This window comes from Fusarium phalaenopsidis, assembly GCF_050370095.1.
Source record: "Fusarium phalaenopsidis strain FUZ10S chromosome Unknown contig_32296, whole genome shotgun sequence".
NCBI lineage: Eukaryota > Fungi > Ascomycota > Sordariomycetes > Hypocreales > Nectriaceae > Fusarium > Fusarium phalaenopsidis.
In genome coordinates, this window is record NW_028145408.1 from 666742 (window position 1) to 694235 (window position 27494).

General features: G+C 54.0%; 9 protein-coding genes across 9 annotated transcripts; 5 read left to right on the forward strand and 4 right to left on the reverse strand.

Annotated features, from left to right (window-relative positions):
* Positions 1-516: 516 nt before the first annotated feature.
* Positions 517-2460, forward strand: LRP88_05801 (uncharacterized protein; the record flags this gene model as incomplete). The annotated part of the gene is made up of 1 exon (XM_083242346.1): positions 517-2460. One exon carries the CDS (start codon positions 517-519, stop codon positions 2458-2460), a length of 1944 nt encoding a protein of 647 aa, XP_083101282.1.
* Positions 2461-3976: 1516 nt separating this feature from the next.
* On the reverse strand, positions 3977-7255 carry LRP88_05802 (Spt5 C-terminal nonapeptide repeat binding Spt4-domain-containing protein; the record flags this gene model as incomplete). Its single annotated transcript, XM_083242347.1, has 3 exons — positions 3977-4587; positions 4637-6878; positions 6947-7255. 3 exons carry the CDS (start codon positions 7253-7255, stop codon positions 3977-3979), a joined length of 3162 nt encoding a protein of 1053 aa, XP_083101283.1.
* Positions 7256-8618: 1363 nt separating this feature from the next.
* Positions 8619-10669, reverse strand: LRP88_05803 (WD40-repeat-containing domain protein; the record flags this gene model as incomplete). The annotated part of the gene is made up of 3 exons (XM_083242348.1): positions 8619-9097; positions 9147-9738; positions 9791-10669. 3 exons carry the CDS (start codon positions 10667-10669, stop codon positions 8619-8621), a joined length of 1950 nt encoding a protein of 649 aa, XP_083101284.1.
* Positions 10670-12108: 1439 nt separating this feature from the next.
* On the forward strand, positions 12109-14010 carry LRP88_05804 (uncharacterized protein; the record flags this gene model as incomplete). The annotated part of the gene is made up of 1 exon (XM_083242349.1): positions 12109-14010. The coding sequence occupies one exon, from the start codon at positions 12109-12111 to the stop codon at positions 14008-14010; it is 1902 nt and encodes a 633-aa protein (XP_083101285.1).
* A 463-nt stretch (positions 14011-14473) lies between these two features.
* On the reverse strand, positions 14474-15029 carry LRP88_05805 (mitofissin; the record flags this gene model as incomplete). The annotated part of the gene is made up of 4 exons (XM_083242350.1): positions 14474-14612; positions 14697-14739; positions 14827-14902; positions 15024-15029. 4 exons carry the CDS (start codon positions 15027-15029, stop codon positions 14474-14476), a joined length of 264 nt encoding a protein of 87 aa, XP_083101286.1.
* Positions 15030-18668: 3639 nt separating this feature from the next.
* On the forward strand, positions 18669-20341 carry LRP88_05806 (pyruvate kinase CDC19; the record flags this gene model as incomplete). The annotated part of the gene is made up of 2 exons (XM_083242351.1): positions 18669-19123; positions 19171-20341. The coding sequence occupies 2 exons, from the start codon at positions 18669-18671 to the stop codon at positions 20339-20341; spliced, it is 1626 nt and encodes a 541-aa protein (XP_083101287.1).
* Positions 20342-21675: 1334 nt separating this feature from the next.
* On the forward strand, positions 21676-21930 carry LRP88_05807 (uncharacterized protein; the record flags this gene model as incomplete). Its single annotated transcript, XM_083242352.1, has 1 exon — positions 21676-21930. The coding sequence occupies one exon, from the start codon at positions 21676-21678 to the stop codon at positions 21928-21930; it is 255 nt and encodes an 84-aa protein (XP_083101288.1).
* Positions 21931-22200: 270 nt separating this feature from the next.
* LRP88_05808 (major facilitator superfamily domain-containing protein) lies at positions 22201-24113 on the reverse strand (the record flags this gene model as incomplete). Its single annotated transcript, XM_083242353.1, has 4 exons — positions 22201-22449; positions 22503-23383; positions 23431-23613; positions 23666-24113. 4 exons carry the CDS (start codon positions 24111-24113, stop codon positions 22201-22203), a joined length of 1761 nt encoding a protein of 586 aa, XP_083101289.1.
* Positions 24114-25705: 1592 nt separating this feature from the next.
* On the forward strand, positions 25706-27491 carry LRP88_05809 (uncharacterized protein; the record flags this gene model as incomplete). Its single annotated transcript, XM_083242354.1, has 3 exons — positions 25706-25936; positions 25988-26952; positions 27023-27491. The coding sequence occupies 3 exons, from the start codon at positions 25706-25708 to the stop codon at positions 27489-27491; spliced, it is 1665 nt and encodes a 554-aa protein (XP_083101290.1).
* Between the last annotated feature and the right edge of the window lie 3 nt (positions 27492-27494).

The window sequence follows — 27494 nt, forward strand, 5'->3', positions numbered from 1 at the left end:
CTGCAGCTGAACTTGGCCCCCCTGACTGCTGTGCTCGTTCCTGGCTAGACCCCTCCTGAACTAGGACGACATCCTGGCTTGCGAGCTTTCCGTGCGCCGGACCCTCGCCGTCCAACCAGTGCATCTCGCCCTGACCTCATCACCGCTTCTAGTCGGAGGACCGGCGTCTTTTTTGCTGGCGCTCAACTTCTGGGCTCATCCACCCGCGGGCTAGTTCCACCGTTTGACCATGAGCCCGGAAGAGTCTCTCTTGACGCTAGACCGGATGGTCCGATCGGTTAATTTTCACCCAGTGGTGATGGCAACCTCGGGACTGAGTGGTATATATCCTGCCAGAAGCCTGGCATCCTTCACAGGGTTTCTTCTCTCACTTCAGCGGTATCATTCTTTTCTTCCGTTGTTGCTGTTGTCGTTCGTTAGACAGTTCACTCGCTCATTATCACCAACCGGATCTGTTTCCCCAGTTCCTACTACAATCGTTTCTTTTAACTTAGTCTAATCTCTATTCATACAACAATGCCTTCTGCCAAGGTCTTCACGGCCGTCCTGGCCGCGCTGGCCGTTCCCCTGGCCAGCGCCTCGCCTTGCCGTCCCAAGGTCACCACCAGCCTGACTGCCTCCAGCACCGAGTCTGCTTCTTCTACCGAGTCCGCCAGCACCAGCGGCACCGGCAAGGGCACCGACACCACTGCCACCAGCACCACTGCCTCCGAGACTGCCAGCACCACCATCTCCGTCTCTACCACCGAGACTCAGTCCAGCGAGACCCAGTCCAGCAGCACCGTCTCTGCTTCGGCCTCGACCACCTCCTCCGGAGCCTGCACCTACTACACTCCCCTGGAGCCCCAACCCGAGGACTGCGGAAACCTGGGTTTCGCCGATAACACTGACGGCAAGGTCATCCTCGGCGTCAACACCGCCTACAGCGTCAAGGACTGCGGTAACCTGTGCGGCAAGACCCTCGGCTGTGCCTCTTTCTCCTTCAACGACTATGCTGTCGACACCAGCCCTTGCACACTGTACACCGTCCCCCGCACGGATCTTGGCTTCTACGGTTCTGAGGAATCTGGTTCTCAGAAGTACTACGACCTCGAGAACTGCTTCGGCTGCGGCCACGAGACTGCCTCGTCCACCACCGGCTCTAGCAGCACCGAGTCTGCTTCTCAGTCTACCACCGAGACTGTCTCTACCACGGCTACTGCTATCGCCACTTCCTCCACTGAGACCGTTTCTTCTTCTACCGAGACTGCTTCTTCGTCCACTGAGTCGGCTTCCTCTTCCACTGAGACTGCTTCGTCCTCGACTGAGTCTGCTTCTTCTTCTACCGAGTCTGCCTCGTCCTCCACCGAGACCGCCTCCAGCTCTACTGAGACCGCCTCTACCACCGGAACCACCACGGCCTCTACCGAGTCTACTACTGGAACCACCACTGCTTCCTCGACCGAGTCTACCACCGCCTCTTCCACTGAGAGCACCACTGCCTCGTCCACCGAGTCCACCACTGGAACCACCACTGCTTCCTCGACTGAGAGCACCACTGGAACCACCACTGCTTCCTCGACTGAGTCCACCACCGCTTCTTCGACCGAGTCCACCACTGGAACCACCACTGCTTCCTCGACCGAGTCTACCACGGCCTCTACCACTGGAACCACCACCGCCTCGTCCACCGAGAGCACCACCGCCTCGTCCACCGAGTCTTCCACCGTGTCCACCACCTTCTCCTCCTCCACCATCGGTACCACCTCGACAACCGCTGCCCCCAGCACCACCACCTCGGAGGCCTGCACCTACTTCACCCCCATCGTCCCCGCCCCCCAGGGCTGCGGTGTCCACGGCACCGTCGACTCCGGCTGTGACAAGCACTGGCTCGGCGTCGCTTTTGAGGCCGAGTCCGAGGCCAAGTGTGGCATCGAGTGTCTCGCCAAGCCCGGCTGCAAGTCCTACAGCTTCGCCACCTTCGGCAGCCAGTGCCAGCTCTACGACGCTCCCCTCAGCGAGCTCAAGTTCAAGCCCTGCAACTACGAGACTCCCAAGTACTACGACATTGAGAAGTGCTACGGCTGTGCCCCTGAGCCTGCCACCACCACCACTGCTGCCACTACCACTTCTGAGGCTCCCAGCAGCACCTCTGCTGTCTGCCCTAAGTACACTGCCTCCTTCAGCCAGTGTGAGCGAGACTCCAACTGCGGAACCCGCGGCTACGTCAAGAACGGCGTTGTCATCGGCAACGGCGACAACGACAACCTCGGAGCCTGCGCCAAGACCTGTATCGAGTCGAGCACCAAGTGTGAGTTCTTCATGTTCACCAAGAAGCAGAACGGCAAGCCTGCCAAGTGTATCCTGTACTCTGGCGGCAAGGTCAAGGAGAACAACTACATGGTCGACTTCTTCTACGAGCCCAAGTGCTTCAGCTGCAAGTGGCCCAAGAAGAACAAGAAGAACGGTTTCGTCCACTAAGCGTCCTAGTCCGGGCCTTCTCGTGAGGTTGTGGCGGCTTGTACAAACGACATCCTCACGAGTGTAACTATTTCACCTTCTAGGACATGTTGCGTGTTGATTGAAGCGGAGGAAAACGGAGTGCACATATATGTACCGTACCTAATTTCTAAATCGTCCATTTCCAGACATGAACATATACCCTTTGTATGACTATACTTGCTATAACATTTCCCTTCTTCTGTGCTCCAAGAATTGTTCCTCGTGTCGTGACGATTGCCAACATTCATGGCTTGACTAGTCACCGTTTTCACCAGTCTCTAGCCGGCCGGAAGCGGCGTCTTGGTTGTGCCCGTCAAGCTGAGCCAGGGAAATTGGAATTGCCATGTCTTCCTTCGTCCCCTTATCCAGTGGCGTCTCACTTTCTGCCTCTGGTGCCGTCTTGGCGTTTGTCAAACGGATAAGACGGGTTACATTGTAGATTGTCACCTCTTGCCGTATCGTGTGCTCGGACTCTGATCGAGTGAACCGAAGCTCATCGGGCATTCGTGTCCACGCGTCTCAATGTCTGAGCGGCTGGGTCTCAAACGTCATGATCCTCTTGCCTCAGAGCCATTCAACGCGGCTCTGGCAACCCCCCCAAGGCGGCCGGCTGCTTTGGCATCTCCTTCTGCTTATTCCCTCTAACCACTGCTCAAAAATCAGCTTCCATCACTCATACAAGCCTAGCTAGACAAACTCACATCGGTCAAACAAGTAGTAGCTCGTCACCAGCAAGATCGGCAGCGCAATTATAGACGCCGTCCACTTCCTCGCCGCGGAATTGTACCGCTTCTGAAACTGCTTCTCTTTCTCGGCCTTCTCGATACCTTGCAGCGACTGGTCCTTTGCTAGCTTGGCCTCTTGCAGTCGCTTGACGCGTTGGATAGTCTCATTGTCCGGTGAGCGCCGGCGAGAGGCATACGACCGTGTGACAGTCATCGACAAGAGGCGTCGGGGTGTCGAGGGCGATTGAAGTTGGTGCTGGAGGCGTTGTTGGAAAGGGCATTCGGCACTGATCGCGCAAGCTCGAGGGAGGCGTTCCAAGAGCTGTCTTCGAGGCGCTTGAAGTAACGACATGATGTATTTAGAGTAAGAAACCGATCTGGGACGTAATTGGTCAATGCGACGCTGTTGGAGTCGCTTCAATTGCTGTTGAAGACGTCAAGTACAGTTGGTGATGGTGGAAAAGATGGCCGCCCAGTAACTTGTCTTATCGATAAGCCGGAAATCCTCGGGTCAAAGGCTGCTGCGTCACATCAAGTGTCTATACAGGCCTCACATCATGAATCATTCAAATACAACAACAATATGTATTAATCAAGCCAGGATATGACCTTGCGCTTAAACGGTAAATAGTCAAGACGGTCATCTTCACTGCAAGCTCGCAGCTTTACTAAAAATGTGGTAATTGAGCCTAATTATACAATCACACTTCTCTCTTCACCCAAACGCCTTTTGCATCCTTCCTTACACCCTCCCTCTCAAGTCGCCTCAATCAGTCATCGTCTGTGTATCGAGGACCAGAAGCTGCGGGAGTCTCTGGTGCTCCATAGGCTGCAGGCGTAGGAGCACCGTAGTAGCCACTTGCAGCCGGCGTGGGAGCTCCAGCCGCTGGGGTTGGGGCCGAGTCTGCTCCCCATCCGCCCTGCCAGCCTCCAGGAGTAGGTGCGTTGACTGCAGGTGTGGGAGCAGAGTAGGCGCCGGGCGTGGGAGCGTTCATCGCGCCAGGAGTTGGTGCCCCGAGAGCTGCACCGGGTGTAGGAGCATCGTAGGTTGAGCCAGATGCAGCAGGTGTGTAGCCCCATGAGTCGTTGCCGCTGGCTCCTGGGGTTGGTGCCGACACTCCCCAAGCAGGAGTCTTGGAGCCTGATCCCCAACTGTCTCCTCCACCGTACGCCGGAGTGCGTGATCCAGCACCAAAGGCATCTCCAGGAGCAGGGGTTCTGCCTCCAGCCTGCCAGGCAGGTGTTCGCGAGCCAGAGCCGTAGGCAGTTCGGTTCCCATCATAGGGGTTGACCGTTCGAGAGCCATCGGCCCAAGCGGGTGTGCGCGCTCCCGACATGTCGTGAGCCTTCCAGGCCGGTGTTCGGCCACCTGCTGCGGGTGCTATTGCGAGTTAGCATCAAGACACGTTGTTCCAAACAACAAAACTTACTTCGTGATCCCCAGGCAGGCACCCGATCCGAGCCACCAGAGGCCATGGGTGTGCGAGAACCTCCCTGCCATCCTGGCACTCTGTCACCACCTCGTCCAGCACCTCCTGAGTAGCCTCCACGACCTCGGCCACCGATCTCAATTGTAGCTCCTGTAGTCTTGTTCTTGAAGCTCAGGCAGTCTTTCGGAACCGTGATCGTCTTGCTCTTCGTATGCAGCTCGACACGAGCATGTGTGTCTGTCGTGTCCTTGACAATACCCAGTAGACCCTTGTAGGCGCCCTTCTTGATAATAACAGTCTGGTCAATCGCCTTGTCGCGGCCAAAGGATTTGGCAGGCTGAACGGGCTTGTTCTCATTGCCGTTCTTGTGGAGCTTGAGCGCTGGGTTCATGGCGTTCAAGTCGGGTCCTGATGATCCGCCACTGACTCGGCCACCCTTGGCCGCAATGGTGTTAACCATGCTAGCCTTGGTGACAAAGACACCCGCATTCTCCTTGCTGTCGTTGGTGTGCAAGAACACATACGAGCGATGGATGTGGATGATCTTGCCCTGGCGCTGTTGACCCGTGTACTCCTTGACGACATCCTCGAATCGAATCTCGGAACCATTTCGGTCGGCAGCCACGGCGTTCTTTCGCTTCGGAAGCTTGTTGGCGATTTGCGATGGCATCACCTGGCGGGTGTCTCCGAACTGGTCGAGAACAACGAGCGACTCACGGTCGACCTTGACAACACAACCCACAGTGGTGGGATCCAGCTGAACAAGATCGTGAAGAGAGTACTGGCCGAGAGAACCTTGTCCACCAATGTCACTGGCTTCGCGAAGATCCTTGCTGAAGACGGTGATTTCAGCGTTGGTCTGATCTGACAGCAGAGTCACACGGTCGTCTTGGATCTTGACAACCATTCCGACCTCGTCTCGGAACTTGCTACCACCAATGACCTTGACATGGTCACCGACTCTGAAACGCTTGCGCAGAGCCCTGATGGGAACGTCAATCTCCTGGCCCACGAGGTCGCCCTCTGTGACCGTGATGGACACGACGTCAGTCTGAACTCTCATCGCCTTACCCACCACACCCTTCTGTTCACCCGTGTAAACCTCAACGATGTCGCCAGGCAGGTATGTAGCTCGAGCTCCACTATCCTTCAAGCTGGCTGCCAAGGCCTTCAGGTCCAGGTTCTCAGTACCATCCTCGGCGTTGGAGGCGAATCGTGTCACTTCCTCAAGAGATGGCTCGACTCCGGCCACGGTAAGCTGCTGAATCTTGATATCCTTAACTTGGAAACCATTCTCGAATTCGTCACCCATGTATTGCCAAGTGTTGGTGGTGGGGTTTCCCTGGATATGTCGCGGGTGTCTCTTTCGAGCCTCGATCTCGCTGAACAGCCTCTGCGGAGGTCGAGGACCTGCGCTGGCGCCAAAGGGTCGCTTACGTTTGCCATCTGCAGTAACTCCTGCGAAGGCATCGTCGCGCATACCATAGTCCAGTCTGGGAATGAAACGAACACGAGCCTCCAGACCATTCTCAGTAACGTCGATGACTTGCGCCAGATCTCCGCTGTGCTTCATGGGCCTCTTGAGACGGACCCAAGCGCCAGGAGCCAGAGTCGGAGTCTTTTGAACCCGGAAGAGCTCAGGCATATCCTTGATCTCGACCAGAACCATCTTGGAGTGGGGATACACATTAAGCATACTGTCCAGCGCTCTCATGATGTCGGTCTGGCGTAGCGCCTCGACGTAGATGAAGCCCTTCATAACCGATTCGGTGCCACCGCGCTCAAAAGCAGCAGTGATGGCGAGCTCATCCTTGGTACCAGCTCGCTCCTCGATGCGCTTCATGATGGAAAAGACAACCTCTCGCTCTTTGCCTTCCTTACATCGGACGGCCCAGATGCTGGGGTCATCAACGCTGGGGAGGAGGAGTCGCTTCGGGACGATTGTAGCGTCTCGGAAGCCCTTGCCTGAGCGTCGGTTGCCGTATCGCTGTCGCAGGATTTCTGCCTGCTTCTCAGCATCCATGCTCGATTCCATATCTCGGCGTCGATCGAGCTCGCGATGTCGTCGGTCGTCATTGATTCCACCAGATCCAGGCATGTCGTCGGGATGCTCGTTGGCAATAAAGTCTCCTATCTCCTCGCCAAGGACTTCGTCGTCCTCTCCTTCATCCTCGTCGTCGACTTCGGCTTCGATATCGAAGAAATTGGCGCCTCTCTCCTTGCGGCGCTTCCGACGATGCCCCTGAGAGGACAATTAGTACAGCTCTGGGGAGGTACCAGACCACCCGCTGGCGCAAAGGACAGACTCACCTGCTGGACATCCTCGTCTTCTTCGTCTTCCTCCTCCTCTTCATCCTCGTCATCATCATCATCGCGGCGTCTTCCACCGTCATCTTCCTCTTCCTCTTCCTCTTCATCGTCGTCAACATGTCGCGATCTCGCGGGTCGCTCGTCCTCATCGTCGTCATCATCGCGATGCGCAGGGCTGCTGTCACGAGCTCGCGATCTCGATTGTTGATCATCACCATCTTGCTCCTCGTCGGACATGTCAGCTGGCGCGGGATTGAAATCCTCCTCATCCTCCGAGTCGTCGAAGCGCGAAGGGTCGTGGGAAGACATCGTGGCGAGGAGGCCGCGACACGTAGCGCGTCGGGGATCGGTTTGGAGGGTTTGCTCGAAGAATATGAAAGGAGGAAGAAAAGAGAATTAAGAAGCGACGATGGGAAAGAAGGAAAAGAGAAGCGCTTTGATGGATGACAAAAAACCTCGAGTGATGAGAGTCTGAGATTCAAGGTTTCCAGAGCTTGATGCTGAACGGCAAAATCCCGGCCGTTGTGCAGGCAAGTCAGGCGCTGCACAAGTCGCATAACGCGTTGTGCGACGCGTGTGAGCTTCAGGTTTCCACTGTTATGCGCACTGTATTAAGATCGATGGCGGCCAAGCATCAAGAATTCGCCAGGCATTGTTAAAGCATTTAAAATCCAAGTCTTTGCGAAAAGTCACGATATAATTGTGCCCGTTATATCATTTCAGTGAGCCTGCTGGTCGAGGTCCCGTCCTAAATGAGTGAAGTCGGGCAAAAGGATCACCTACTGCCGATAAACTTGTGATACCATAAGCCTGACAGCAGTTAAATCCACTCGAACGCAGTCCATTAAGCATTAAAAGAAGGCAGGGGCTTCATTCTGTGTCAATACAGTGTTGAGTATGTCTCGGAAACGCGTCTCGGTGGTAGGTGATGCAGGACAACAAAAGGTAAGACTTGGGCCTGGGTGATAACCTAAGAAAGAAAATCGAGGGTTCACAGCGAATATGAAGTCAGATTGGATACGTAACGCGGAAACACTTATATGATTTGCTTAGATGTGCCTTAAGATAGTTATTGCCTCACAACGCATACCCCTATCATACAGAGCATCGCCTCCTCTATCCCCTTTTCCGTTGTCCATCGACAGTCTGTAGTGCATGTTGAATCAAGTCTATATCGCCGCCCGCATCGTCGTTCCAAGTTTCTCCCCTTGGGCGCATCCCTTCATGTCCTTTATATACCCTCATCGGTCAGAGGCCCCGTCCCCTGCTGGCATATCCATGACCCGCCATTGGAACTGGAGCTTTCAGGCCGTAAGGTGTGTGTGTCGTGACTTTGCAAGACTCATACATCGCTTGGCAATCACGGCATGTGCGATCTGAGTCCTTGAAAGATCGCCAATGTCCATGATACACCTCTCATGTTGTTTTCATCAACCACTAACCTGACCCAAACCAACCCGCCACCGCGCCGTCCACGTTTTGATCCAGCAATCCGGCTATGTCGCAGATGCTCCGGAAACTTCAAAACCCTCGAAAAACTCCAGGCTTTGCATAATGCATGTACCATACCCTAACCAACCTCATTCTACATGAATCAATCATCAGTCCTCAGAGTAGAGCCCGGGCTCTACCCCATGCATAACAAATGATACCGCCAGCCCATTACAGGTCTTCACATGACTCGAGTTCCCCAGATGCCACGTCCAGCACTCACTCCAAGCCACTCGCCGCACTCCGAGTTGGGCAGATGAGGCACCCAGCCGAGATTTCCAACCTCGTAATCGCATTGCCAGCTAGCCACAGGGCTTCTAGGGTTATCCTGTTGAGGCGCGCCGTTCATAGGCTGAGATCCATGGTTGTTGGAGTTGAGGAGATCCCAAAGGAGAACCTGGCAGTCGTCACCACCAGAAGCAAGCATACCCCGCCGTAGAGGCGACCATTCGATGCAGTTGATAGCTCCACCGTGGCCGCGGAGTTCGAGCAGTGCCTGACCTGGCTGTCTCACGTCCAAGATGCGAATCGTGTTGGAGTCTTGAGCAAACGTGGCGAGGAGGTGAGTGTCGTGTGGTGAGGTGGCAAGTCGTAGCAGAGGTGGAGGGTTCGCCATTGTCTGCTGGGCCAGCGTTGGGCTGATTCGACCGCCGTTGGGGTCTAGATATCTGTCAGTAGATGTACCAATGTTCAAGTCAAAGCAACCCACCTCTCTCCTCCTTGCCGGTGGGCTCGTAGATAATGGTTGAGTGCTCCAAGCTTCGCAAGTCAAACATGCGAACACTTCCATCCTGACCACAGCTAACAAATACGTCTACGCTCTTAGCGCAGAACCGCACATCGTAGACCTCCTTATCGTGGGCAATGAGTTGAGTCTTTGCGGTGAGCGAGGGAATATCCCAGATAGTACATGTCGTATCTATGCTAGACGTAATAATGAGACTTGGGGAGACGGTGTTCCAGTCGAGTGACGTGAGTGGTGCGGTGTGGTCTGGAGTCTTTGAGTTGGATAGCAGAGCAAGCGGCGTCAACTTGGTGACAGCATTGTCACGTCGGCCAATCGTGTTGCTAGGAGTCGAAGGATTCTCGTTAGGCAGAGACCACAGACGCAGGTGGTCGCCCGAAGTCGCAAGCAGGTCAGTAGACTGCTTCTGAGAAGAGGGCGGCTCCCACAACAATCGAGTCACAGGGTAGGAGTGGGTGGCTTCGGCCACTTTGGTGAAGTCGAGGCTATACTTGGATGTGCCTGGCGTGTAGACGTCCTGGGGAGTTTGGATAATGTGACTATCGAGGATTTGGATCTGGAAATGTCAGCAAAGGTGGTGAAGATGCGTCGGCATGGCATCAACGCACAAAGTTGTGGCCATCCTCGAGATAGCTCCCCACGGCCAGTTTGCCCGCACCGTTGCCCTGGGGTGGCCATTTGCACCAGTCAAAGGCGTAAATGGCCCAGGGAGCCAGATAATTGCTCGTTCCAGGTTGCGCGCCGGCTGGGTCGTATCCTCCTATGTTAGCTGGAGCGCCATCAGACATGCTCGAGTCGGCTCGAGGACGAATGTCGGCTAGACCAAGCGGGGTGTTGGAGATGGTGCGCTGAGAACCGGGAGCATTGTACTTGGAGGGGTCGAGCGGCGACATGAGGTGAGAGGAAGAGGCGCCGCCAGGCGTGGTAGGAGTATAGGCGTGGTAGTTCGAGGAGCCGTCGTAGGCAGCGGCTGGGCTCGACCGAGAGTAGCTATGGGACATGCTCAGCGGGGGCTTGCTGGGAGTGGCGGCAGACGCGCTGGCGTAGTCGTGGGGCTGTTGGCCGTGTTGAGACTGATGATGCAGTGACTGCTGGGAGTGGTGAGAGTGCTGCTGGTGTTGCGGCGGCGGCTGGTGAGAGATAGATGAGGCAGGAGAGGCCTGCTGCATCGGCGAAGCCAAGTTGGGCGAGGCTGGGGCACCGCGAGCGGACAGGCCACCGGCAGGTTGGAGGACGTTGGGCACCGAGGACGCGGAAACGGGAGCGGACTGGTACTGGGGGTTGGCAGACGACTCCTGGAGCTTGATCTGGGGCGCGAATTCGTAGTCTTGCGGCGACATGGAGATTGGAGCACCGGTCTGGCTCAAGCCCGGCATGTGCAGTTCGTCTTGCTGAGACTGAGAGCCGGAACCAGAACCAGACATGTACGAAGAGGAGCCCACCTGCGTCTGACGCAGTGAAGGGGGGAACTGCTGTGATTGGCTCATGGCGATTGAGGTGTTCTAACTTCTGGCTGGGGGCCCTTTTGGCCAAAGAAGCTCGGTGGGCTGGCGCCAGAGACCGGAACAGATGGTGGAACAGTGGCTGGACGAGGGGAAAAGAGTTTAAAAAAAGAAGCGCGCAGACGACAACGGGAGATGCAAGTCGGGAACTGGACTGGAGTCAGTCAGAGTGGGTTAACAGAATCTCCCTCGGCCGTTCGTTGCTGAAGATGCGAGGGTCTCGCTCGGCAGTTGATGGCTTGCAGTCGTCCGTCCCATCCGGGTGCCAAGCGCCTTTTGCTCGAGGAACAGAAGAAACGAACCCTCGGCCTTGGATGTATTATTGGGCGCGCATCAGAGACAAGAGAAGGTTGAAGAAGGGGAAAAGAATGGGTTGCGAACGATGCTCAGCGGGGAGTTTGGAGAAGTGCGGGTGCGGGCGGCGGAGACAGTTCCGTTTGAGTCGATCGGGCGAGGCTACCAAATAGCGCCCAGGCAGAGGTGAAGGACGCGGATACGAGTGTTTAATGAATGGTTCGCACCAAGAAACAGCCGAGTTCTCGAAGCCGAGGGCAAACAGATGCGCCTCGCGAGAAGATGTTTGCTGCAAGTTGACGGCCAGGCGGCAGTTGGTGGTGGAAATGAAAACCAATCTTGCCCGGTTTAGCAGTCCTACCTGCCCAAGGATGCGCCTTCCACTTCCAACGTTACCACCTCCCTGATATGATATGCGCCGGAAGATTGAAACCGCAGCAAGGAAAGGCGATCAAGGGCCATGTATTATGATCAACCGTTGGGCATGCTTATCAACGGTAGATATCGTGTCTTGGATTGCTCATCGCTCATGTACCTACCTAGACAGCCCTAAGCTTTCACATCTCTTCTGCAAGTTCTCTGATAAGGCACGCCATAAGGACCAGAGGAGCATATGATAGAATCTGCCTGCGCGCAACGCCTTTAGCTAAGGTTCTTCTGACATCCTGATAGGCAGGTGTCACGGAAAGCCTACAGAGCTTACCTTCACTTTAATCACATGGAGGGCAGGTGAAACCCCCGTGACGCGGCCGAAGGTCCCCACTCCCCGCCCGCGCCTGTGGATCGCAGGAGCTCCCAAACGGGGAATCATGGCAGGTGCCCCCAGGCGGGCACATGCCAACCCTGGAAGCTTTCAATTCTCAGCTTCAAATCTCCTTGTGACCTTATCCAACCCACCATATGCCATTCACGACAACAAATTCTACTTCAACAACTGGCCTTTTCGGAATCGCGGTACTTGGTGCAACAAATCTCACGGATTGTAGCTGTCAGCACTCGACCGATCCGGTGCGAGACAGCTCTTACCCGACTCTGAGCGCATGTAGGCGACCGTCTTTGCTCTTTGCGACGGTCCCTTCTACTCTCCTCACCGCATACCAACTCTCGCGACCGAATTACCCCTCCTCAATATGCCGTCACCGTCTATTCTCGACCGCATCTCGAGTCCTCGCCAGGGGCTCTCCAGCTTATCGATACGCAGCCCTCCTGCGCGCGAAGTCAGCGAGTATGACTTGGATGACCTCGAACCGCGAGCCGAAGACCCTATCCTCGACCAAAGGCCCCCAGGCCCCAGACTTCGAAAACCACTTCAAGCTACTTCCACTGCGTCAACTCGACAATCATCTTCCCCATCTTCGCGCGATGGTAAACGTCGCTACTCCGACTCTCCCTCCCGAACGAGACCGAAGCCACTCTACGCCGGACCACCACCGCCAATTGCTGCGTCGGGTCTGATCCACCAGCGTTCTTCTCAACAACCGATTCCTTCGAACCAAAGTGACAGCGTGTGGGGATATGGATTGCTCTCACCAACCCGGTTCGGGCTCGGCACCAGTTTGCTGGATCAGAAGCCGCCGGAGAGCCACCCTCGTCGCGATTCAATATGGCGGAGTATGCAGCGAAGAGAGAAAGCTATCGAGCGCGAGATTCAAGAGCTTCTGGATCTCCAAGCCTCGGGGCTGATTGCTGGTAGCGGGAATGGTTCTGAAAGGGACTTTGAACGGGACAGCGATACTGGCGAAAGCACATTTTACTCGACAGCCACCTCCAAGTCACAAATGGTCAACTCTTTGCACATTCCGACTAGATCGACGCGAGAAGGAAACGTCATTCCGGTGCGACAGCCTCCTCCGAAAAAGCCGAGAGGATTGAAGTCCGCTCGAACCGGCCTTCACCAGTCCATGCATGCACTATTTCAACTAAAGGCAGAAGAGGACGCCCATCTCGATACGGCTCTGGCGCAAAGAAAGGATGCTCTCACCTACCTCGACAAGATCAGCACAAGGAGAGATGAGATTTACGCCGAACTCGACACGCTTGAGAACAACGAGGAAGAACCCCTTGGTCGAGAGTTGCGCGAGCTTGGCGCAGAGCGTGAGGCTTTGGATCAAGATATCCGCCTCCTCGAAGAGAAACTGGTTGGGATGCGAAATCGTCGTCGATGGGTACGAGAGAAGATGGAGGATGTGAAGAACCGAAGAGAGGCAGGCTTGAGCGGATACCGAGCTGCTGGACGAGATGTTGACATGGAAGTACGAGCGCTGATGCAACGACCACCTATTACTCCCTTGGATATCGACGCTCTTGGACCCAGCGCAAAGTCGCAGTCAAGAGAAGACGTCAAATCACTGCGAGGAACAGAATTTCTACAACTGAGACCGGAGCGCCGTACAGCCGAGATGGCCAGGACGTGGTGGCAAGGAGAGATTGGGATCCTTGAACGTCGCAAAGCACAGATATCGAAAGATCGCCAGGCTCTCGACGAGGGATCTCGGGTTTGGACCGAAGTGACCGGCATCGTCGCTGAGTTTGAAGCTGGACTCCGGGAGCTGATAAAGACTGGACCAGTCGACGACTCTGATGAATCTCAGCAGACCAAGATGCAGAATCATCTGGCAAAGATGGACTCTGTTGTTGAAGCCCTGGAGGAGCGACTGGGTATAGCCGAGCAGAAGGGTTGGAACCTTCTCATCTGTGCTATCGGCGCCGAGCTGGAGGCCTTCTTGGAGGCTAGAGCACTCCTCAGGGACTCACTTGGTGTCTCGGATGAACCTCCAGTCACGGAAGAGTCGTCCGATGTCAACGAATCAAGAGAGGAATCCGAGGAACCAAGCCAGGAGAACCATGACGAGAGTCGCGATGAGAGCGATAATGAAGTTCCGGCCGACTTGTTAGTATCGAGGTTTGAGGATCACGACCATGATCCTCCGGACAGTCCTCAGCAGCAGAGCGTGGTGCTCAGACGGGATAATTCCGAAAACAGCGACGTTCCGCCGGCATTTCTGACAGAACCTCAACAGAAGGTGGACTGAGGGAGAGGAGTGTTTACGTTTTAATATGAATCATGACAGCGTATGGACTTGAATAGATATTAGACTACAAGGGTTGAGACGTGTAGTGTCCCTGAGATTGACCTCAAGCGAAGAGCGGTTGGACAAGGGAGCAGGAGTTTTTCTCATGAATTCGGTATCATTGATCCAATGTTCGCATTCCTAATCATATATACCCGAACGCCGCTATCAAGATCTGGTGCGTCGTGAAGAGCCGAGGTTCGTGTTTTGTCATGGTGGTAGGTAACGTAAGACTTGTCCCGCCTCTTCCAAGTGCCCGTGGCAGAGTCGTCGATGCGTGTGCGCAATGTATTGGCGCCCAGAAAACGTACGTAAATCATCAATCGCATCCCAAAGTTTGGCCGTGATCGTGCTCGAGTCGGAGGGGGTTCATGGTATCGAGCCAAGTAAGCGGTGAACCCGCAGACTCTCGCCAATGTCTAGCTCATCGAGTTCGCTCAAAGAAGCCGCTCGAGCCGGCAATGGCAACAGACTGATCCATGACCCATTCACCAACTCCAAGGTACTTGGTGATCCAGCCGGAAACCTCCTTGTTCTCACCAGCGACCTTGTCCGTCTTGAAACTGTATCCAAACGATTCGTGTTAGAGCGTTGTTTTCCCATAGGCGGTGTAATCTCGAAAAGGAGAAGAGAGCGCAGAGACTCACGTCAAACCGGTCGATCGCTTCATTCCAGCGAGGAAAGCCGAGACTATGGCATAAGTTAATGGTTTGTCATGCAAGAGAAGCCAAGCAATGCGCGAAACGAGCAACCTCGGCATGGGGTTGGATAACTCACTGAGAACGGCGTCGAAGGCATAGTGCGTCAACCGTCCGACCTTTGACCAGAGTCCCAGAGTCAGCAGGTCGAGGAGCTGCAAGAGAAAAAAGTCTTTAGACGTGCCAGGCCAGAGAGCGACAGCGGCATCAGACAAGAGCAGGAGCTCGGGGGAAGAGAGGCAGGCTTCAATGTCGGGAAGCGGGGGAAGTACATACCACCATGATGGGCAGCTTCTATTGAGATGTGTAGGGCGCGGTTTGAGTGGATTGACGTTGAATGACCCTAGCGTAGGTCTAGGATTGTTTCCCGTAGTTCGAGATGAATCGCAAATAGATACAAGGCTGGTCGTTCAAGGTGATAGACAGTTGATGGAGTCGCTAGTTCGTCATGCGACAACGCCAGCTGGGGAACGGGAGTCTGGGTGGGTCCCCGGCTCACCGGCGCCGAAAGCTCCGGGGGACGTTGGCTGGACGACCTCGATTGGACCCAAGCACGCACTCTCAGCTTCAAGTTTCACGTGTCGACGGAGACTCAAGATCTGAGCGTCCCAAATCGCTGGGTCTCGTGACATGTGACATGGTGATAAAGATAACGACGACCTCAGTTGAAAGAGGAAGAAATCACCGGGGTTGAGCCGATGAAAGATGGCTAGGCCAAGAATGGGTAGAGGTTCTGCTGGAGTCAGTCTTTGGTGGCGCACATTATAAATGAGGCATCACCATCACCCAGGACAAGCCTCAGGGCGGAAGTTCCAGATTAGGAACTAAGACGGCGAACCTCTGAATGGCCTGGGCTGGCCCGGTCATGATGGGTCTCATAAACGATGCAGCACACGTTTCCATCTGCAGCTATTCAGCCGCTAGCATCGTAGTCGCCGTCGAGGGACCCCTCAGCGACTCAAGTCCCTGGCATTCGGCCTTACTCGAACCGAGCCCAGAGAAAAAAAAAACCGAGTCCAGACGATGGAGGGGTCCAAGGGTCCCAAAAGCACCGCCGAGCTCTCCGTTTTGTCTAGAGCACGAGATGGAGGAGGGGGAGGGGGCAAAGCAAAAGCAAAATCCCTCATGATGGACCCCCGCGTGGGCCAGACTTCTTACATGTTCGCTTCCTTCCCCCCCAACGGGTGATATCTACCGATATCTGGAGATGGAGTCGGTCAGAATGCCGTTACTCAATGCGATGAGCTGTGTCTGAAACCTCATTCGCGCCTCTTGGGTGAGGGGCTGCTTGTAAGTGGGTTCCCGCCGGCGTCTTTTTTCTGTTGAAAGACAGGTCGGTCAGCAAAAAGCCATCGAGGGATGGATGCCATGCCAAGCGTCTTGATCGATTTGTCAAGAGATGGGGGCTTGTTCGTTTCGAGCTTGAACAGGCATTCTCCGGCAGCGTGGAATTGTCTCCGCGGTCAAGAGTCTCTCCGCATCGACATGGTTGTAGTTGCGGTTTGAACCCTAACAACCTGTCTTGAGTTGAGTGTGATGACAGGAACCAGGAACTCATGACAGCACTGTAAACCGTCCCGTGTTTGATAGGCCCAGCTGACAGTATCATGGGCCCGTTGTCTCTCCTTGCGCGTCATAGACATGTGCTCTCTTAAACTCCAATGGTTGAGCCGAGTCGTCACCTGTGTCTCAACTCCAACCGCCTTCTAGGTTGAGGTAGGGAATGGCCCTGCAGCTATCTCCATGCCAAGAGACGCCTCCAACCCTTACCTGTATGCAATAGTCACACAAACCCCGACTCCAATCGTATCAGCAACCTCAGCAACATGCCGCTCAAATAGCTGACTGATTGGGTCCCCTTGCCAGCCAGAGCCCAATCAACGCCTCGCCGGCCGTTGTTGAGGCGTTAGGTAGAGTGACAAAACAAGGTCAAGGTCAGTGCCCTTGAATCTGATCGAATGAGGGGAGAGGCAGCTCATTCGCTGGTGCTGGGCGCGTCTTTACGTTGGCACCATCAAGTACCCTGCCCGTGGGAGGGAGAAAAAAGTGACTCAACGGTTTTGTACGTGTACAAGAGGATACAGTCAGCGACGAGCCGGGGATGGCAGCTAGAGCGCTGAATATTGGAACATGGGCATCGTGATGCTGAAGCAATGGACGAATATTGCTTTTCATTTTATAGCTTCGGTTTTTCTTCTTTTCTCGCAGGGTAGGTACGATGCATCTCCAGCCCACTTGCCTGTGTGGGACAAAGCAGTTCGCGAGCGAGGGAAGGAGCTAATGTACTGTCGGCTGCTGCAGTAGCGGGCGGAGCACTTTGCCCCGAGAGGCCACTGTAACGATGGTAAAAGCCACCTAACGCAGCGGCGGGGATTGGTGGGGGAGGCAGCTAGGTACCCAAGAGGGCAAGGCAAGCAGCTCCAGGTAGCGCCTTGCTGCAACCTCCAACGACGACATGAACCATGACCGAGAGGCAAATACGCTGGCCATGGGTGTCTCTGAAATGCTTGAGCCTCGAGAAAGATGCGAGATTCTGTAGAGATGGCTAAATTAACGAAATCGAAATCTAGATCTATGATACAGGCCCCTTGAGCTTCTCATCTGGCATCTGACACGGAAAGCGGGGTGCAAGGAAGCTCCCCATAATTTTTGAACCAGATCGCCAGAATGCAAGAAAAAATAAGAAAAATAGCTCCCCCATCTCACCAAAAACTACACAGAGAAAAAATGAGGCGGACTGCGAATTCTCCGTACCTCTTGGGCATGTACTCCGTAGCGCTACATCGCTCGTGGTTCCTTCCCGGCCTGGTGGCAGTGCCTTACCTGCCCATGGTAAGGTGAGGTACGTATGTTTTGTCGTCCGGGGAGGAAGGAGCAGAGAAAGGTGGTGGCCTCGTTAGGTTTTTTCCCTTCTTTTATTTTATCTCATCACCACCATCACCACCCACCAACTTTACCTCTCCTCTTTCTTTTCTTCTTCTTCATCCTCCCTCCGGTTCTTCTCCCTCTGCCGCCTGCAGCCTTATCCTCTCGCCTCCACTCCCCCCCTTTTATTGTCTCGACCTTCGCAAGCTTCCTCGTCCGTCATCGAACGTCCTGAAATAACACCAGGGAGAACGCACGTTCCTCTTTCTCTCTGACCACCTCATCTTCTTTGATTACTATCGTACGGTGCTACACTCGTACAACGAAGCCCAAAGACTCCTGTAAGTCGACCTGCTGCACATGAATGGAGACGACCGCGGTGGCTTGGGCCCAGGGGAACGAGGGATCCAGTCTGGCAACAGATGGCGATAGCAGGCAGTGGCAATATCTGGCTCGACAGCATCGCATCGCATAGCATATCGTGCTCTGCCAGGGCATGGTTCTCCTTTGCGATTCGAAATCACACCAGATTGTCGAAATCCGTCTCGCCTCGTCTCTAGGCCCGATTATTCGACGGCCCGACATCTGTTTGACCCGGCCCATCAGCTCAGCTTGCTGAGCCATGTTGTCTCTCTGCCCCAGCCAAGCCAGTCCAGTCCAGCCCTTCTGCGTCGCGCCGATTGCTCTGCCCACCAACAAATGCCACACGCCCCATCGCAATCGCCCATCCCACCACGTCACTTCACGTCAGATCCATGCTCGCCGCCCCAGCGCCCGCCCCTTGTCCTTGCCCACAGCTCAGGACATCTGTGTGGTGCACCGCAAGTGCCCGCATAACGACCTGATGTCTCCCTGGGCTGGTCGCAGCGTTTGCTACAGGTGTCTTGTTTGACCGACAGACATATAACGTTTGCTCTGTCCGATTGCATCTGTCTTGCTTCTTCCCTGAATCCTCATCCTTCACTTCCACCACCTGAGCTACCCCGCCGATAGCTCCTCCACCACCTACCAATTTACCCTTGATAGTCGGTTTTGTAGCTAACCCCTCCTTTCACCATGGCTCAGAGACCTTCGCACAAGCGCGCCCAGAGCATCATGGCCGCCACCGCTCAGGACCACCTCGAATTCGGAGGCAAGATCTCGTGGCTTGCCTCCCTCAACACCGCCTACCGACCTCAGCGCAACTACCGCCGCTCCTCCATCATCTGCACCATTGGCCCCAAGACCAACTCGGTCGAGGCCATCAACAACCTCCGTGATGCCGGTCTTAACGTCGTCCGCATGAACTTTTCCCACGGATCGTACGAGTACCACAAGTCGGTCATCGAGCACGCCCGCGAGTCCGAGAAGACTCACGACGGCCGCAACGTCGCTATTGCTCTTGATACCAAGGGTCCCGAGATCCGAACGGGAAACACCCCCAACGATGAGGATATCCCCATCTCTGTCGGTCATATCATGAACATTACCACCGACGATGCCTATGCCACCTCCTCCGACGCCGAGAACATGTTAGTCTAATACGTTTGCGCATGCCTATTCTTGCTGACCTCTTTAGGTACGTCGACTATAAGAACATCACCAAGGTCATTGAGCCTGGCCGTGTTATCTACGTCGACGACGGTGTCCTCGCCTTTGACGTTCTCAGCATCGAGGACGAGCAGACCATCCGAGTCCAGGCCCGAAACAACGGTGCCATCTGCTCCAAGAAGGGTGTCAACCTTCCCAACACCGATGTCGACCTGCCCGCTCTTTCCGAGAAGGACAAGGCCGATCTCCGATTTGGTGTCGAGAACGGTGTCGACATGGTCTTTGCCTCGTTCATCCGCCGCGCCCAGGACATCCGAGATATCCGTGAGGTTCTCGGTGACGAGGGCAAGAACATCCAGATCATCTCCAAGATTGAGAACCGACAGGGACTTAACAACTTCAAGGAGATTCTCGAGGAGACTGACGGTGTCATGGTTGCCCGTGGTGACCTTGGTATCGAGATTCCCGCCGCCGAGGTGTTTGCTGCCCAGAAGAAGCTCATCGCCATGTGCAACCTTGCTGGCAAGCCCGTCATCTGCGCTACCCAGATGCTCGAGTCCATGATCAAGAACCCCCGTCCCACTCGTGCCGAGATCAGCGATGTCGGTAACGCCATCACTGACGGAGCTGACTGCGTCATGCTTTCCGGCGAGACGGCCAAGGGTAGCTACCCCTCCGAGGCCGTCAAGGAGATGCACGAGGCTTGTCTCAAGGCTGAGAACACCATCCCCTACGTCTCCCACTTTGAGGAGCTGTGCACTCTGGTCAAGCGACCCGTCAGCACCGTCGAGTCCTGCGCCATGGCTGCTGTCCGTGCCTCTCTGGACCTTGGTGCCGGTGGTATCATTGTTCTGTCGACCTCGGGAGAGTCGGCCCGCATGCTGTCCAAGTACCGACCCGTGTGCCCCATCTTCATGGTGACGCGAACCCCCACAACCTCTCGATTCGCGCATCTGTACCGTGGCGTGTATCCCTTCCTGTTCCCCGAGGCCAAGCCTGACTTCTCTGAGGTCAACTGGCAGGAGGATGTGGATCGCCGCATCAAGTGGGCCGTCAACAACGCCCTGGAGCTCAAGGTCCTGACCCCCGGCGACACCGTCGTGGTTGTTCAGGGCTGGAAGGGTGGTATGGGTAACACCAACACCCTGCGCATTGTCAAGGCTGACCCCGAGCACCTTGGCATTGGCCAGCTCAACTAAGAGCAACGTCTTGTGGCTGAGGCCTTGAGACCGGAGTGGGGAGTGATTTAATGCACATAAGTAATGATAGACAGGGCAACGGTTGTTTCCAGGGTTTAGGGTATCGGAATTTCGAGTTCTGAACAATCAAAGGAATAAAGCAGGGGCAAGACCCCATTGAGCATAAGTCTGTGTCTCCAGTGACTGTCATATTATTTATCTTCTTGATACTAACTTGTCCAATTCCTATCAACTCTGACAAGGCGGTGACCGAGTTGTCGTCAGCAATGCTTCGTATACGCATCGTGAAGGATCATGCTGGGAGATGGACAAAGCGCCAGCCGCGCGGAAGAGGCAGGTAACATATATGATAGGACAGAAGAAGTTGCTTTGGCTGAAGGCAACGGATAAAGTTCATGCATCCTCACCGTCAGCCCGACGCCAACCAGCCAACAACGTGGGCATATGCGGCCAAGGATTAGCTATGATATGATACCCGAGGGAGAGGCAAGCAGAAAGCCACGATGCAAGGCGGCCAAGGGATCTTTGCACGGACACTTCAAACCCCTGGACGATACGATGCGGTACGATACATGAGATCATGATGCGGTCTTGGCCCGTGTGCTAGGGTTCTAAAGAGTGGGCTGATTTCACATCAGGGGAAGAAGAGTCATAGCCTCGAGGTGGCATGATGTTTGTAGGAAAACTGTCTCGGGACATTGCTAGTGAGGCCTCGTTTGGAAAGGGCATGTCGTTGGCCTGGAACTCGAGTTTGAGCCTTTGTTCTAGAAGCGGGTGTATCCGCTGGACTTGGCATGAGGCGAAAGAAAGTCATGATGAGGGTTTGGGTCTGTGCTTTGAGGGATAGTTTTTGTATCAGGCCATTTTCAGGGTTGTCGAGGGGATGTGTTGAGGGTTTGGTGTTTGGATGAGGATATTCTGAGTTCTTTCCATCTGCATCAACATGTGCAGGCAAGGTGCGTCGATTGAGAATGCAGACAGGAACGTTGTAACTACTTGCTAGAACAAAGGAGAGGCTTTTTTTTTCTTAGATGAATGTTCACTTGCAGTTGGATGATACTTGTAACTCAAGTTCTCTCAGATATGAGCAAGCTGAATGAACAAAGGCGAAAGTGCCAAGTACAGAAATAGATACAGAGGTAGAAGATCCGACTGTACTGAACTCCATGTTTTTGTATTGTAAGGCTATGTATGGATATTCTTTGTGGTCACGAATATTTAAACCTCTGGACATCAGGCTCATATTGCTTCCTCACCAAATAGGCAAACAAGTCTGCACCCAACTCCTCTCTGACACACTCACCGAAAACCTTGAGCCCAAACCACCAACAGCCATGTGTTGGATTCCTACCATCAAGTTTGACGGCTGCGGCCATGAGGATCCTCGCCCTGAGTCGCAGATCTCTGCTGAAGACAGGATTTGGCTGCATGAAGAAGACGGGCGGCTCTACAGACGATGTCCCGAGGCTACGAGAGCCGGCGTCATTTGCGAGAGCGTTCAGCCGTATCTTGCGCTGACTGTTAACAGAAAGGGCAACTGTGGCAAGTGCAGGGATGAGAAGGAGAGCACCACTAAGGAGTGTAAGTAGACTTGCACGTTTAGAATGTGCGAGTCGGGGTGGGTGAGTGAGTACGTAGTAGAGTAGGCGTAGACGTAGACAAAGAAGGAGGCGTCGGGGCGTTGAATTGACTTGTTTGTTTGTTTATGTTTACATCATGAAACTAATACGTGATATAAATGCATTAACTATGAATTGGTCAGCCCTTTGTATCTATCTAAACCCTGAGTATCCCAATATAACTTTTAAGCATTATGTATCAATATGCCTCCCACCAGAAACGCCATAACAAAACCCCATCTAAAGATCCTTGAGCTCAAACTTCTTCCTCAGATGCTCACCGTACTTGATAAACAACCAAGGCGCAGGGATAAGCGCAGCAGCGATGAAACCCAAAAGACTGTTTCCCCAACCCATGCCCAGCTTGTCAAACATGGGTAGACCAGCAAGAGGAAGAACACCGCCGGCGATGGAACGCATGACGGCGTTGGCGGCGAGGGCTGAGGCTGCGTAGACGGTGAAGCTGTCGACGAGATACATTTGGAGGGTCTACACGTACAATTAATAACCGTCAGACGGCATTGTGAGAGTTGGGGGCTTACCATAAAGATAATGAGGTTTCCAACTCCCATGACAGCAGTACCAATAATAGGCGCAATCCAATGAACCTTGTACTCAGCAGTCCATCCATAAATGAACAACCCCGCAGGCAAAAAGATGGCTCCAGCCCTCAGAGGAGGGAGTCGATACTCTGGCTTCATAACCACAGGCTGCTGCTCCGTGGGCCCCGTCTCCTCATCACTGCTGGTCTGCGCCTTGGCAGCCATCTTCTTCATGTTCCTGTCACTCGAGATGGAAAAGTAGAGAACGCCAATCATGGATCCAATACCGAGGCCGAGGAATGTTAGGCCGGAGTTGATGGTGTTGAAGTGGTATATGCGCATAAACAAGGGTGTGAGACTCGTAAACATGAGATACAGGTATGCGTATGAAAGACCGACGTAGAGACCGCAGATGATGCAGATGGGTGAGAAGAGGAGCATCTTGAAGGGCCGGAGGATGCCGCGCTTGAAGTAGTCGGCGGGACTTAGGCCAGCGTCGAGCTTTGACCGGAGTCTGTCGTTGCCAGTTTCTTTTCGAAGACGTCGGGCCTTGTGCTCGAGGATAACAGGTGCGTATGTCTCGACCGCAAAAATGAAGAAGATGACGGTGATGGTTCCTGAGATGATAGTGATGATCCAAAAGACCCAACGCCAACCGAGAGAATCAGTGACGACACCGCCAATGATGGGACCGATGATGGGACCGAGAAGAGGTCCGATTGAGAAACTGGCCATGGCTGTACCACGCTTCTCCTGGACAATCATGTCGGCGATGGAACCTCCTCCATTAGCCATAGGACACGATCCAAACACACCACTCAAGAATCGAAACGCGATGAGAGCTCCTAAACTCGGAGCTTTTGCGCAAGCAATAACAAAGACTATACAATGTTATTAATTAGCTCCCCAGTGAAGCAAGTAAACTCACCAATAAAGCCAACGTTGCCAATGTGGTAGACAATAACACGTCCGTACAACTCGGACATGGGAGCAAAGACCATAGGACCAGCAGCAAAACCAAGAACATAAACCGAAACGCAGAAAGAAGCGAGTTCGGAGGATTTGCTTCCAAACTCGAGCATGAGTTCAGGAACACCAGGTGCAAACATGGCTACAGATGTTCAGCTGTCTCGAACGGTCAGTTAGGGGATGAGATGACTTACACGAAGCCAACGGCGTGACAAACGTCAGAGAACTGACGAGAGCACAGTTGAGAACCTTTCTCCACGTAGGAAAGTTGTACGGGTTCTGAGGATCCTTGTCACCCTCCCACCAAACAATATCACTCTCACTCTCCTCACTATCACCACTCTCCTCCCCACTCTCCCCATCCCCCTCATTCCCCTCTTCTTTATTCCTCCTCTCCTGTAAATCATCAAGAACCTTTCTGTTCTCCGCCGCAGCAGCGCTGCTGGCCCTTCTAGCACGTCTGCTGCTCGCGATACTGGCTCTTCGCTTGCGCTCGTCGGCTTGGGTGGGCACGAAACCCATGCTGCTGGGGATATCGGCATCATGGCCTTCGTCGACGGCCTCGCGTGTTTTTTCTTCTAGTGTTGGTTCGCGTCTTAGTTCGTAGGATGTTGTCTTGTGTGCGGACTCTGTAGGAGCCATGCTGGCTTCGGCAGCCATGTTGTAAATCTTCACTTGATAGTTAGATCCAGGTACCATATTCCAAAGATATACCCATGTTCTCTAGAGATACCAATTTGCCATTGAGACTGAAGTCATCCGCATTTCCGTTTTGGGCAATTCCTCGGTTTAACATGGTGGAGGTCAATATGTACGTACCTGCGCCTTTCGCGCTTGAATCCCTCAATTAGATCTAATAAATGAATTCTCTGAATAGTATTCGCTACTCTCAATCGTCGCGTAATGGATGCGTCTCGATCGTATCAACTCGTGTCCACAGAGTGGTGTGACAGTGTATAAAAGAGGAGAAGCAGCACCGAACAGATTCAATCAGATGAGATTCTGCACGGAATGACCCAAACTCGCAAAGCGGAACGAAAGATCTTGTCCCTCGGCTTCTTGGACAGAGAACGGAAGTAATGTTCAAATCGGGTGTGGTGACCGGTTAAAAGTAGATCGCTTGACTTATACCCCAGACTTGCCAATACCAAGAGGGGGGATCAAGTACATTATATAAGGGAGCGGTCAAGAAAAGGAAGGTCAACAGAGAAAGAGGCAAAAAATGTGAATAATGATAACAGGCATCGTCCATTCATCTTATTCCCCTTGGTAGGCTCATCTGATGTGACGGGGCCCCCAAAAACAACGAGAGGGGGACCCGGGTATTTCGAGGCCTGTGGACCAGGATGGCCTCCTTCCGATGTCCTCGGGACCAGAAGAAAGGTCCAGTTTCGGGCTCTCGCTCTCGGGGCCATCGCAAACTCCGCCGACTTGCGCAGAAAGGCATCTCGTTATCGTTCAAAGCAAAGGCCCCTGGACGGGAGAAGCACCCGGGCTCCATTGATTTGATAGTCTCCCGTTCAAGTTCACGCCACCTCGTGCGAACCCTTGACGACTTCTCGGCCGATCAACGTCTCATCACCGTAAAATATTCCGTTGGACCACCCCCGGAAGTCGGCACGCCCTCTTTCTTCCCCACAGAAGTGAAAAAGGGTGGTGCTTTAGCTTGGTAAGCTGAAGCCTGAGCAGGCTCGCTATGAGACGGGTCCGAGATGAAAAGAGCCCAGCTGTAATCATGTTAAGCTTACCCTTCCGAGTGGAGGCACGGGTGGTCCCCTTTGTTGTCATCTCGGTTGCGTGACAAAAGTCTCCCAACCCAACATCAAACAGAACAGCTATATCCGTCTCCCGGAGTTAGGCATCTTGTCGGACTTGATCCATGTCGTAAACAATCTTTTCTGGAAATACTACGTACAGTTTCTCTCTTTGGGCAACTGTCATGGATTTTCTCCCTGGCTCCGCATCTGTCGCCTTGTTAGTGGAGAATTCACCACCCGTAGCCAAGACCCATAGCGAGACCAAGGATCTGATAAACAAGGAGACGTGTGATCTTAAGCCAAGATCAATGCCTCCCTTCGTTTCAGAGACCCTCGGAAAAAGTTGGCGTCCGGCAAATGCAGTCGCCGATCGTCGCATTTTCCCAACGTGAACCATCCTCTCGGGACCATTAGACAATCAAGCCACAGATCAACCTCCAGTGTCAAAGATCCGATACCCTTGTCTAGATCCCAGCCATGAGGCTGTTCTTAGCGCTGCATATCGCGTGTCTGGCCCATTTGGTGTCTTCTCAGCAGATCCCGCTCAATGAGCAGCTGTCGTCGCACTCTAAGTCAACAGACTACGACAGCAATGATGTTCCAATTGCTGATGCTGCCTTTGAGCAGTATATCCGGGACAAGATGGCCCGATGGTATGCCCCTGGTCTTGCCATGGCTATCCTCGATGGGAACAAGACGTGGACGAGGGTGAGTAACAATTTGGGCGTATCATTCATAGCCAACTGACGTCGTCAACAGGGGTTCGGATATGCTTCACTGGACCGTGAACCTGTCACACCCTCAACTCTTTTCTACTGTGGCAGCATGACAAAGTCCTTGACTGCTGCCGCCCTGTCACTCCTTGTAGACCAGTCTCAAGACTATGCCGGCATCCAATGGTCCACGCCCGTATCTAACCTCCTCCGAGAAGACTTTGTTCTTTCGGATGACTGGGCCACCAGCCACATCACTGTCGCCGATGTACTCTGTCATAGAACCGGGTACCCGAGGCACGACTATGCTGGCCCGTTCCTCAACTCGTCCGAAAACATGGTCCACGCGTTCCGCCATCTGCCAATGGCTGGAGAGCCGCGCGCGCAGTGGAGGTACAGCAACTTGATGTACGGCACCATGGGCTACCTGATTGAGGCGCTCGCAGACTCTCCTCTTGCTGACTTCTTCCGAGATCGGCTGTGGCTTCCCATGGGGATGCGCGACACCTACTTGCATCCCGATGATGCACTGGCCAGCGATAGCACTCTAGCAGTCCCATATTACTGGAACAACGACACAGAGACATATGGCGAGATCCCATGGAGAGATGAGCAGAACATCGCCGGTGCGGGAATGGCCATCTCATCCGTTCTCGATTGGTCTCGATATCTGCGGCACATGATCGACGAGACAGGCCCCATATCCAAAGCCGGCCATCACATCCTCAAACTTCCACACATGGTTGTCGAAGAAAGCGAGCGGCTCTTCACGGGCCCCGTCTATTATGGCTTCGGCTGGTTTGGCAGTATCTTCCAGGATGAACCAGTTTGGTGGCATTCCGGCCTTGTCAACAGCATGATGTCCATAATGCTCATGATCCCGAGCAAGAAATTTGGCTTCGTCATCATGCTGAACAGTGAAAACGCCCCTGTACTCGACTCCATCATTGCCAAGACCCTATACGACTTTTTCCATGTAGAGGAGGGAAAGCGGCAAAACCTGGAAGCAAAGTAAGCACCTTATTTTCTCTTATCGAGCCACAAGGTCATTTATCGTACCAGAAGCTGACAGTATCTCCAGCTGGAACCAGACGTATGCAGAATGGGAGGAGCGCCTTGGCAACTGCTCGAATAGGTTGTACCCTTCTCTGCCACTCCCTCCTATCCGTGCACCTCTGCCACCGGGGAGGTTTGCTGGTGAATATCATCACCCAGGCTATGGCCCAATCTCCGTCTCTATTAGTTGCGACAAATGGGAGGTTCCCTCTGACTCTCCTGCACCTCCTTCCACCACCGAGGACGGATGCAGGCTGATGGCGTCCAAGACGGACAACTTTGGTAAACAAGTCTCGTATCAACTGGAGCACAAGTCGGGAGACTATTGGGTGGGTTGGCTCTTTAATGACGACTTTTCAAGTGTGAGACGGCCGAAGGAATGTTACCGAGCTCAGTTCCGGGTGGACGAGACAGGACGTTCATATAGTTTTGGCCTCGACATTCGGATGGAAGGCGAGGATGTACCCTTGATCTGGTTTGAGAGGCAGAGGTAGAGA